The 12,236-nt window shown below is 38.3% G+C and overlaps 1 protein-coding gene across 5 annotated transcripts in view; it reads right to left on the minus strand.

Annotated features, from left to right (window-relative positions):
* The window catches only part of TESK2 (testis associated actin remodelling kinase 2), a 109,948-nt gene that overhangs the window by 62,459 nt on the left and 35,253 nt on the right, over nt 1-12,236 (minus strand). For 4 of the 5 annotated variants that reach the window (XM_068198618.1, XM_068198619.1, XM_068198617.1 and 1 more), the window contains one exon: nt 5,642-5,942. In XM_068198618.1, coding sequence (XP_068054719.1) covers nt 5,642-5,860 — 219 coding nt within the window. In that variant the 5' untranslated portion in view covers nt 5,861-5,942. Of the gene's footprint in view, nt 1-5,641; nt 5,943-12,236 lie in introns of those variants that run through there. The other variant, XM_068198621.1, reaches the window with a different exon arrangement.

A 12,236-nucleotide genomic window follows, 5' to 3' on the forward strand; every position in this document is an offset into this window, starting at 1 on the left:
TTATTGATGATGGAAAGCAATTCTTCCAGATGCTTTTTCAATTCCTCAATAAATTTGTACCATCCCTTTTCCAGGAGCTTTTCCCCTTCCAGCTCAACCAGGTGAACGGCCATCCTGCAAAGACCAGCAATAATGCACAGACTCACATTTAGATTTAAAACACTTTGAGAGTTCAAATATTGCAGTGCCTGTTTATCTGATAAAACCCAAGTTAATAAAGATTCCAGTCCAGGAAAATGTTGTCTGCAAACTCTGACACTGTTTCCAACACCTTCTGCAGTGGGATTTGCTGAGCGTGGGCTGAAAACCAAACAGCAGGTCCCTTGCCTTTTTTTCCTGTACCTTTTCCGTGTCCTTTTTGTAGTCATATTCTCCTTTTAATATGAACTGGCACTCCCTTCCCTGCATGCTCATTTTACTCAAATATCTGCTTCTCTCCTTCCACACACTCACAGACATGTTACTCTTCTGACTAAATGCCACAGGAAAGTGGAAACCTCTGTCAGTAATGAGCTGCTAGTAGAGTCAATAAGCAAATAGGAAGGACCAGCTGTAGAAACAACTCAAACTGGGAGGTTCTATCTATAAAAGGATCATTTAAAAATAATAAATTATAGCCTGGATACACCAAAGGAGGCTGTAGACTCTTTTATGATGGAAGTTTAAAGGACAAGCCAAAACTAGCTGCCAAGAACAGAGCAGAAATATTTATGCCTGGCTTAGCTAAGGATACTGTACTAATTCTCATAACATCCCTGCCTAGATTTACATTAATTTTCAATTTAGGTAATAAGATTTATTAAGCAAAATGTATACATATTTTGCAATAGTGATATACATAGACTTCTGTAAGGCATCTAACTCCACGCCACAGCTGACTACAGCCAGGTTACAGACTTGCCAGGCACAGCTGAAGATACACTTGGAAGTGACAAAGCAGGGAGCTTCCTAAGGAGCCAAGCGAGGTTTCTGCCTTGCCTTCCTCCTGAGAGAAGCTGCCACTCGGAACAATCTGAAACTTATCAATTTGGACCATTACCCTGTTCATGTTATTTCACTAACTAGTGAAGGTCACTTCATATCTTAAATCTGAACAAAAATCAACATACTCAAATAAAACCTTCATTGCAAACAAGGATTGAAGGCTAGAGAACAGGAGGTCCACACCCATTAAATATAAGGTACTAATGTGCCATGACAGCAACAAGTGATGTGCATTATAAGAGTTTGACACAAAGCTGAAGGATGGTTTTTATATGCTGTTGTTGAGAAAACTAGGGCATGGTATTGTCTTTGAGATCTTCAATTCAGAAATGAATTTAAAAACCAGTAAGGGAGGTATACCTGTGCTATATGCTGTATGTGGTGTCAACATGTGCTCTAGACAAAGTTCCAGTTACAGCTAAAATTCAAAGACCTTAGGTAATGTGGCAGTGTGTGTACACGACCCAGTAACTCTTCCAAGCCTTAAGTGTTCGAGAAGTTCATAATGCCTTTATTTTTAGACAGAGTTAAACTATGAGACATTACAGGCAAAGTATAACATGATATAGATATTCATGCCCACCAAGACAGATACTCTTTTTTTTGGTCAAGAGACCTCTTACGGTCTGAAATCTCATGAGTTAATCCCCTCACTCTACTGTTCTGTTCCTACTCTGCACTGTTATTCTAGTTAAGCCCTGTCAAACCTAGGTCAGAGGCAACAGAAGAAAGTGACATTAAACATTTCTGCACTCGACTCCTCAAGGCCTGCAAAATTACAGACAAACACAAAGAGAAATGTTATTCTGAATGGTAATGAAGTCATAAAGTACAAAAAAAAAAAAAAACCCAAACTTCCCTTTGAGTCACTTTGGGAAAGCCAGATCAGTAATATCTCTTAAACCTCCCACAGCCTAGAACAACATGTTCCAGAGATCAAGCCCACCACCATGACAATGTGCCCATGACACACCATATCATAAATTATACACTATCTAGTATCACTTATTATTTGTATGTTTAGAGATGACAGAACTACCAGTTTTATCCTAAGTGCATTACAAGTACTCGATAAAAATAATTATATATGTGTTCTTCACAGTACCTGTGAGCACAACTCCAGCCTCGTTTCTCCTTTCACATCAGACAGTTGGATGCTGCTTATCTCTAAACACCCTGAAGACATTAAATAAATACTAGAAACAGGATCCTAGCCTCAGGTACGTATTTGGACAGGCACACATCTCCTGATCAGTCAGCACTTTTGAAAGTCAAAGAATATTAATTTGACCACACAAATAAAGACTGACAACTAATTAATGAATTGGGGACCATCACTCCAGGGTATTCAAATAGGAGGCCTCACAGTATAAGCACATACAGCACAAACACCTTGAGGATACTGATCCTTTTGCACCCACCACCCATCTTGTTAAGACATCCAAAAGTATGATGCCCTCTCTTTGTATTTATACTTGGCCTTGTACAATTCTGTACTGGATCAATGACTCCTGTTTTCATGTGTACACAAATAATAAACTGCAAAAAGTCCATTTTTAACACCGGAATGTCACAAGTATTTACAGTCTCTCTCAAAAGTTCAGCTACAGAATGCAGAGACAAAAAGAACCTGAAGGAAATTCACAGCAACTTGAATAGTACTGAACCTGAAGGTAAATGTGAATAGAAGATCATCCTGGATTTTAGTCTGACTGCTGCTCCAAAACACACATTTTATAATTAATAGTAACTATTTCCTAATGCAATAGTTCATTTCAGCATAATGCTTGGATCCCCCACAGTTCCTTACAGCTTCATCAGCTGGTTTTCCCAACAGTTTAAGGGTTTGGGATCATGGCTGTTCATTTATACAAATAGTGTCTGCCCAGCTTGATCTTAAAAGCAAACCTCAGGGTGCTGCACTTGCCATTGAAATTTGGAACAGGCACTAGTCAGTCAGCTGCTTCAAACTAGACTGCGGATATTTTGACAAAGTTCAGTTTTTCTAAACTAGTTTCCATAACATCTGGTATTCAGGTGAACATGAATTCGAAGTGTTATTGTGATGGCTAACAAAATCAAAACACTAGTTTAATACTCTGAATAAACCACAGATTTTAATATGTTTGTGAATAAAGGTGCACTAGAAACGCTAAAAGATCATTCATAGCATATATGACCATGAACACACACATATGAACTGTAACATACTCTTATTCACAAGTTCAGAGAAGGCAACTTCTATCCACCACAAAAGACTACATTTTAAAAGACATTTCCACAGAAAAGGATAGAGGGGAAGAAATTGCTGAAAAATTTTGTCAGCTACCTAGAAAAACAAAAATCTCAAACCCTTAAAATAGTCCAAGCACTCTTTGCTAAATCACTTGAGTGAACCCAATGTATGATACAAAACAATAGACAAATGCATTACTGAAAAAGCTCTGGAGACATGGTGGGTTTTGAGGCACCTTTGATCATTTAAAGGGAAGGCTTCATTGCTCTTGTAAAATTACTTACACAGTAAGTTTAGAACTATCCTGGATTTTTCTCAACTTCAATCATTTAGCTGTGAGCCTGCAGATCAGACTGAAATTTAACTGTGTCAAGCCACGACGCTCTCTTTACTGGAAGCACATCAAGGTTCTCACATGAAATCTGATCATCAGCACAGCAGGATTAATGACAGAGGTGGTCAGGCTGATAAAGCAGCAGAACAGAAACCTGCTTAAATGAGTTTGGAACTGCATCTATGATAAAGTTGTAATGCATTCTCATCCCTTCGTTCCAGAACTGCAGAGCTCTGGTCGAAACTGATGCAAAAGAAAAGAGTTTATCACTCAGTCTCTGCCTGCAGGGGGACTGTGGTTGTTTCTGTGAAAACAGACACCAGATACTCAGACTACCACCACTGCTCCCACAGGAATGCCACCAACTCGATCCAACATCTTGGGATGTCTACTTTAGCTCACTGCAAAGGAGAAGAGCAGGGGAAGGTTTTTAAAGAATTAAGAGGACTTGTTTATGCACATAAAAATAAACTGGGTATCAGGGATTTCTCTCAATCAACAAATTCTCAAATTAATCCATTACTATGAATGCTGGAAATTCATCTTTACTTTTAGCTACCTTTTCCCCCTCCACCTGAATTCTGAAATTCTCACATGTAAACACGTAACTAAGGTCTGTTATTTCCTAGTTTTTTTAGACATGACCCAAGTCTATTGGTACCTTTATATATATAGCACAGCAGCTTCATCACAGAAGCTGTAACGATGAATTCCAGTAACATACAGAACTTTCAAAGATTTAACATTAGAAAATATCTCCACACAAAACCAGTTGCTACAAAATACATTACAGAAAGTTTTCCAAACAAGGAAATAAGACAAAAACCAACCAAACAAAAACCACGAAACCAACCCTTGTTTTCAACTGTTACAAAAGCTGGCTTTATAAAGAAATGTCCTTCACCGAGTCTCCTACACACCCCAAACAAAGTTGTTCATGTCTAGCCATTTGAAAGAACTAAAAACTTGTGATAGTGAAAACTAAAATTTCATATATCTAGCTAAACAGAAAAACTTCCGGGTAGTGATTTGCCTTTACACAAAAGAAAATATAAACATGGAGATCTCAATGCCTTTGGGTATTAAAGCAATATAAAAAAAATTCCATTTTCTAATGCAGGTATCTATTTACAGCAATAAAACTGGAAAAAAAGTTTTTTTGTTTAACTTAAAGAAAAAAAAACAGATTAATTGTTATTGAATAGACATAATATACTGTAAGATAGCTTCCTGGCATTTCACTGAAATGGAAACAATGTGGAGGGTAACTCCACGCAAAGTCAGGACCTGGAACACGGAAAGAAACTATTTTTTCAATGCCTGAAAGATAATTCAATGCCCTGTTCCTCTACAATAAACCTTACCAGAAAAGTCAGAGCAGCAGAAATGCTACCAGCACTGTAAAACTGCATTTGACAAATTGCTTTAAAAAGGTCTTTTTCATGTCCCATATTCAGAGCAGCAAGCCACTGACAACATCAGATTTTCTTATTCATATTATTTACTTCAAACCAATCTCTGATTATTGGAGTTAGAAGTGTGGCATAAGCAGCAAAGGAAACAGAGAAGAGCAGTTAATTGTATTGTCATTTCAGTGCAATAAAATCTGTGGTTCCAAATTCAGCAACCATGTATGGAACTCTTTAACACATGCATCTAAGTGTTGTGAGGCACAGACTACCAAAGCAATGTGTACCATCCCACAAAACCAATAAACCAGCTAAATTAAAGACACTTACACTTACATATGGGAGAATCAACAGCCATCACTGTTTAACACTACATGAATGCAAAAATACATGGCAGAGGTCAAAAAATAAACCTATTATTTTTAGCTTTTTCTCTTTCTCCCAAAAAGCTCTGCAACTCCTCAAATAAATTATAAGTGACAAAAAAAAACAGCTAGAAGAGTGATTGAAGAAATATTTGGAGCCTGAAAGTTCTTTATCACTCACTCATTTGGAGAGAAGCAAATACAAGGACCATCATTTGACTTCAGTGGAAAGTACTTTGGCTGACAGTCTTGTACATTCTCATCATCAAACATGAAGCAACCAACACTGAGAGGAAAAAAACTAAACACACACCTTGAACACCTCGGAGAAGAAACCAGAGCCAATTTTCTCACATGTGAAATCATCAAGACGAGTAAGTCTGGAAAAGGCACTTATCAGGGCTCTGTATGAAGAGGTACAAACTCTTCCTAGCTGGGATGCAGTCCCTTCTCCAGTGCTACCATCAAAGTCTTCAGCGCGCTCCAAGCGTGGTGGAAATCCTGCTATTGAATTCCGCTTACTTCGGTCCATTTTGAAAACAAGATTTTATTTCACTACGTGAGGACTTCTCACATCTTAGGTAGTTTGCTGTCTTCTCTACTCTTGTTGGATCCTAAAATACAAAAAATTGAGATTACCATTATTGTGAAGATATCTAATTAGTTTGATAGGAGTCCAACAAAGCTTACACCCATTTAAGAGAGTAAGAAAGGAATGAAGCTATCCAAGCAGGGGCACAAAAAACAAAGAAATAAAACAAACCACCACACAACACCAACAGTAAAGACAGCAACCTAATGAACTTTTCCTTTAGATCCATGGAAATACCCTATGCTTTGGCTACTCTGAGACAAATAGGCTTGGAACTCAAAATGTAGCTGGTAACAAACAGCTTTCATTCCCTTCCCCCAACCTTTTCTTTTTTTCTTAAATTCTGGTTGCTACAGCAAGCAAGGGAGCAGGAGGAAACCCACAAAATGTAACATTTTATTCCACTTCAGTTGCAGTTGGTGACCAATCTACTGCTACAGCAAAACTATTTCACTTTCAGGAGTGAACAAGGGATCTCCAACTATAAAAAAAAAATTTAAAATATTTTCAATTGGCATAAGGAAAGTTATTCACTTGAAGCATCAAAACCTTGTTTTTAAAGCTTCCATTTATGAGCATTCCAAGATGAATTCCTTACCTGGCAGGAACACAAGGTTATACCCACTGAACACCTAGCCCCTAAATTCCTAAAAACACCAACAATCCTGCTACAAAGTATGCTTGTAACAATCTGCCAGACAAATTTTCCCCACAAAGGTATTTTTTAAAGCTATATTAATTTCTGTTGAACTGAAAACACAGGAAACATAGCTACATTTGCCAAGTAGGAGAAAAGGGGAGAAAAAGGAGGGGGACTAATAATTTTTTCTGTTTTTAAGAGGATGATGAAGTAATCAGGATGACTCCGGAGCCCATCAAATTCAGCTTGGAATGGCAAACTTCACAGGTATTTTAAAATTTTAATTATAAAATGCAGGTATTTCATATTTTTTTTCTTTAAACCTTAGACTTAGGAGGTTATTCATCTATTCCAAACTTCACTAGTCATTTACAGCAATTTGGTGAGCGCCTACAAAGCCTGAACAAAGTGAACAGTGACAAAGAGGATACTTTCCCCCCCCCCCAAGGGTGAATAAAAAAACTAGAGGGAGGGGAAGAAAACAATAAAATAATTTTTTAAAAGGTGGGTAAAACAACCACAGAGCAGGCAATTACACTTCTATGTACAAAGATGTACAGAACCTGAACAATACAGTACATTTGGAAAGCATCTCAGAGGCACAGCAGCTGCCCTCTGTAAACACAGCAGTGCTGCTATAACATGCTATGTTTTGCATGCAGTGTATCTTTTAGAGGTGCTCTGTGCCAGCACATCAGGCAAACACATAGTCAGTCCTTCCCTGCTTTCAAAAATAAGCTCTGCTGAACTGTCTGGAATTAATTTGAGGTTGTCCATTCCAAAAAAGAAGGGTGTTTATTTTAAACATCTTAACACCTCTCTAAATGGATGTCAGTGGGTATAAGGGAACCTTACCAAGGCATGATTATGAAAATTTAATCTCTACCAAATCCCACCTCATGGTTTTCCTACAGAATTTTGTATGCAGACTCCCACATGCCTGATCTTACTGCACTTTTCAGATTATAGTGGCCAACCGGCACACAGGAGACCAGGATCCAGTTTGTGATCTCGTATTCTTGACTCAGGAGCCTTGAGGGTCTGGAAAAGGCACAGAAGCACCACAGGAAGATAAAGGCTGTTACATGTCCTCGATAGAGAAAAATAGCCCAGAGAACCTCCTCAGCTACAGACAAGATGCCTGGGAGTTTCCAAGGCTTGCTTAAATAATTCCTTTTGATCTGAAAAGGACAAGCTATATTTTGGTTACTTTTCACGGAGATAAAGAAAGAACTGCCTATGGAAGGAGAACAGACAGAAGAAACCACGGTATTAACAATTCATTTGTTGGATCAGAAAATGCTATCTCTGAAGACTGACCAGAAAACCTACTGTAATTGAAGGAACAATTTTTTAGAAATTATTTCCATAAGAGTAGCAGCCACATGCATCAGTCACTTTCCATGGAAGGAGGCAAGCATTTGCCCCCGGAAATGCACAACCTGACAACCCGGTACCACAGGATCACCACTCCACTGAAAGTGCACAACCCCAGAATAAATCCAGTGAGAAAACACATCCACACTGCAACTCAGCAAACTAAAGATTAGAAGTTCCCAGGCAAAGCAAGATAAAAAAATAAAATAGGAAAGACTGCGGTTGTTTTAACTAAAGGAAGATAGACCAAGTTAGATAAGCAGTATTAAACAGGAGGAAAAGCCTAAATCTCTTAAGTATCCAGATACCATTAACAAAAGATGGCCTCAACACAGTTTCTACATCTATTTAACAAAGCAAAAATCTCCCTCACACATATACACATCCTTTTGATTGAAATCACATGGTGAACTTTGCAAAACTCTGCACAAATTCCACAATGAGAGAAGCCATTCACTGTACTTCACACGAAAAAAAGCCCCAAAAGGTTTTGCCATCTGGATTCCCAAATAACCCATTCCTTCATTTTTGCCTGCTAGAGTTTACCTTTCCAGACAGCTACACAAAATCCTTGGAAAATATTAGGATACGGCTCCATTATCTTGCCCAGGATTGCATACACAGAATTAGAGGAAAATTTCAAGTGGGCACAATTCCAAGGGGGCCTCCTGTCATTTTGGCCAATTACACTAATGATCACATTCTCAATGAAATCAACCAAGGTTTAATTGACTGTCAAGTCAGTCTGAGGTACCTTAATTTACTACCTTGTATGGTTAATTAAAGTGCACTGAACAGAATCTAAGACTATCCTGTAAATCCTGTAACCCACTAAAAGGTTGTTGGGTGTTTTTTTTTCATATTAAGGTTCAGCTTAAAAACTCTTAAGCTGTGCTCAACAGACAGTTAAAAGACTCTACACACTAGAAAACAAATTTCCTAATAACTTCTCAGCTTCCAGAACAATTTTTCTGACACCCTTATTCAAGAAAAATACACCCCACTCTGCCAAGACCAAAGTAATTCTGAAATTCACCTCTCAAAATGCATATCTGCCCTATTCAGCCATGTCTCACATTTCTAAAAAGTACAATTTCAGAACATTTCATGCCCTACTACATTTAAATTTCTTTGCTTAACAAAACACACCTTGAAGGAAAAAAAATACATATTAATATTATATTAAGATCACTTTATTCACTGAATGAATGCATTCATTATTTAATCATAGAAATTACTATTAATACAACTATTATCAGCATTAATTGGGTTAATTAGAGATTTACCTTTCAAAACCAGTGCCAGAGCCTGCAATTATTTAAAGATGGAAACCCCACAACAACACATCAAGTTATACCCTAAACATCAGTGTCGAACAGGTGGCATATATTAGCCAGTAATTAACATATTATAATTCATAGCTATAAAAATGGGTAAGGTTCCTCAACTCCAGCAGCATCCCTTTTATGCCTCAGAATATAAAACAAGATCCTTCCAAAAAAATTTCAACTCATTACTAAGAGGTTTCCTGTCGCTGGTATCTTTATAATTATGTGCATATTTGCACTCTAATGTCAAACTCACTATTTCCTAAAAGATGGCCCTAATAACTACAACCATTTTTAGACAGAGACCGTCACTAGGCATTCAGCCTGGAAAGCAATAAATCTGGCAGAAGCATGTTATTAATTTGAAAAGGTTTTCTGAAGAACAAGATGCCAAAGCTTTGATAAAAGTCATTTGCCAAGAGTTAACTATTTAAACTTGTAGTCTGATGAAGCTTCAACAACCAGCACTACAAAAACATAAAGGAATTAAAGGAATTATGATGGCAAGTGTCACTCCACAAAATAGTAACTCGAGGGGGAAGAAAACTTCACTGTACTACAGTGCAAACTTCAGAAGGGCTTCAAAGAAATGCAAAGAACAAACTTTTCCAAAGACTGAATTGACTGAGGTCCTTAGCCTGGAGAAAAAAAATAAATAACAACAAGGAAAAATATTTTAAAATTAATCCCAAGAATTTAAACTGAACAAGTAAAGAGAACCAGGCACTCAACAATTCTGTTCTCAGCCACTGTCACCTGCTCCCCCTAACAGAGGAAAGTTCTTTAGTTTGTCCATAACTTAGCTTCTTGTCCTTGAGAGGAAGACAATATCAAATATTTCCAGATGAGGTAGCTGCAAATACCAGAGCTTGGATTATGTTTGGCCCAGCTCATCCTGAACCTGAAGCCTTTTTGACTACTCTATGGGACAAGTCTTTAGGTTCAATTTATAGTCTTAGTTACCACACTGCATTAGAATATGAAAATCCCAGTATTTTCTATTTTCACTTACATGACATTTTGCTTTAATTTCATCTCCCCTGTACAGGATAATTCCCAACTTTAGCCAGTACTGTCATAGCATAAGCTTCCTGCAAACTAGGACTGACATTCCTCAGAAGAGACCTGCATTAGCCCTACTACACCATTCCAGAAACTGGAAGTCTGCTGAACTGCATCATGGTTTTATAATGCAAACAAACCTCCACGAGAGGCTAAGCTGAAACAAACAGTTCATTTATTTTGTGACTGTAGCCAAGTCTGAAATGAGTAAGAAAGACCAGCTATTACTGCAGAGCTCAGGATTCAGGGCCAAGGTTGTAGGTTTAAAAATATTTTCATCAGGCATAGGCATAGCTTCTAACACATATTTAGAAGGCAAATATAACTGAGGGATAATATTAAAAACTCACAAACAAACAGAAAAGTACTTGATCCTTATGCCCATAGTGTAATTACCAGCATTTTCTAGGGTCCAATTACAATACAAAACTGAAGCTCTACTAAGGTCCTTGCAACAATCCATTCCTCTCCTAGCCTGGTTTCAGTCACCCCAATCACAGAGCAGACAGGTTCCAGCCTGGTTGCAGAGCATCCTTAGAGTTAAATAACCACTCAAATAGATCATGTACGAGACACAGCTGCTGCTTCAAATGGATCATTTTAATACATTATGTTTGCTTAACAAAACAGCCCAGTAGAGACACTGAGAAGCTGCTCATGCCTTCCGGGTGTCAGCAGGCTGACATTTCCCGAGCGCCTAACGAAAAGAAAGGGAATCAAAGCCTTCTAAAACCAACAGGTATTGTAACATCTCAATCTAGGAATTTCTCCCCCAGCCTCTCTGCTGGGTTTGCAATGAGGGTTGACAGCTCTTTTAGCACTGAGGGTTTCACATGAGACTGGAAGCAACTTTTGCTGTTTCAATGCAGCCAGTGAGACAATCCAGAACAGGAAAGGAAAGAGAACACGAATGCCTGAAAGAGGGATGAAGACAAAGTAAACAGGCTGAATTTCATACCTGACTGACATCTCTTGGACACAATTATATTTATGCATCCCCACACAAGGCAGTCAATATTTGTATTTTCCAGCTAAAATATCATCTCCTGAAATATTTAAGACATTCTGTAGACTACCCTTACTAAGCACAAGGCTGTGCTGCACCTTACAGTGAAACACCAAGTACCTTGTTTCCTGCAGTAGCAGCTGCACAAACGGTACAGTAACATGGTCTTCACTAATTTATGACTTTTGGAAGTGAGAACAGGGCTTCCCAAACCCATTGTTCTTAAGGTACTGCAGACACTGATGTCTGCTGGTATTTACAAACCAATCTGAAGCTCCCTGTACAATGGAAAACACATAATTCATAGCGTGAGAGCCATGGACCTGGAGTGTACAAGGTCAGCCTTCAAAAGCAAAGTTATCTCAACCAACTCCACTCCTGGCTGCAAAAGCTGTTACATTTCTCCAGTGCAACCAACAGGACAATCACACCAGAAAGTGGTTTGGCCACTACCACCAATGTGTTCAACTTAACAAAAAGTGACAGGATCATATGAAAAGAAGCTTACAATCTAAGTCAGAAAGAAGACTTGGCAACAGACAACAGATGGAGCCAGTGTGATACAGTTGCTGATTATTAGATGGACTTAGTGATGAACACACAGCTCCAAATGAGTATGTTAGGGAACTAATAAGTAGGAAAAGGGCTTTAAGAAAAAATTATGAGCATTGACCTTTTTTTGATCTTACCTAGCAGAGCTCTTATTTTTGTGCCAGTTTGCAGGATGCCACACTGCAAGGACACAGTAAAGAGCTCTGCCATTGTGCAAATGCATGGCTGTCTGCTCCAGGAAAAACACAGAAAGGGAACCTATGATGCAAGTGAACCACAAGCTTCATTCTTTTCTGCAGCAGACAGAGAAGCAACAGAACCCTCCTTCAACCCTGCTTTTCTTTCATGAGT

This window comes from Anomalospiza imberbis, chromosome 9, assembly GCF_031753505.1.
Source record: "Anomalospiza imberbis isolate Cuckoo-Finch-1a 21T00152 chromosome 9, ASM3175350v1, whole genome shotgun sequence".
In the NCBI taxonomy this organism is placed as follows: Eukaryota; Metazoa; Chordata; class Aves; order Passeriformes; family Viduidae; genus Anomalospiza; species Anomalospiza imberbis.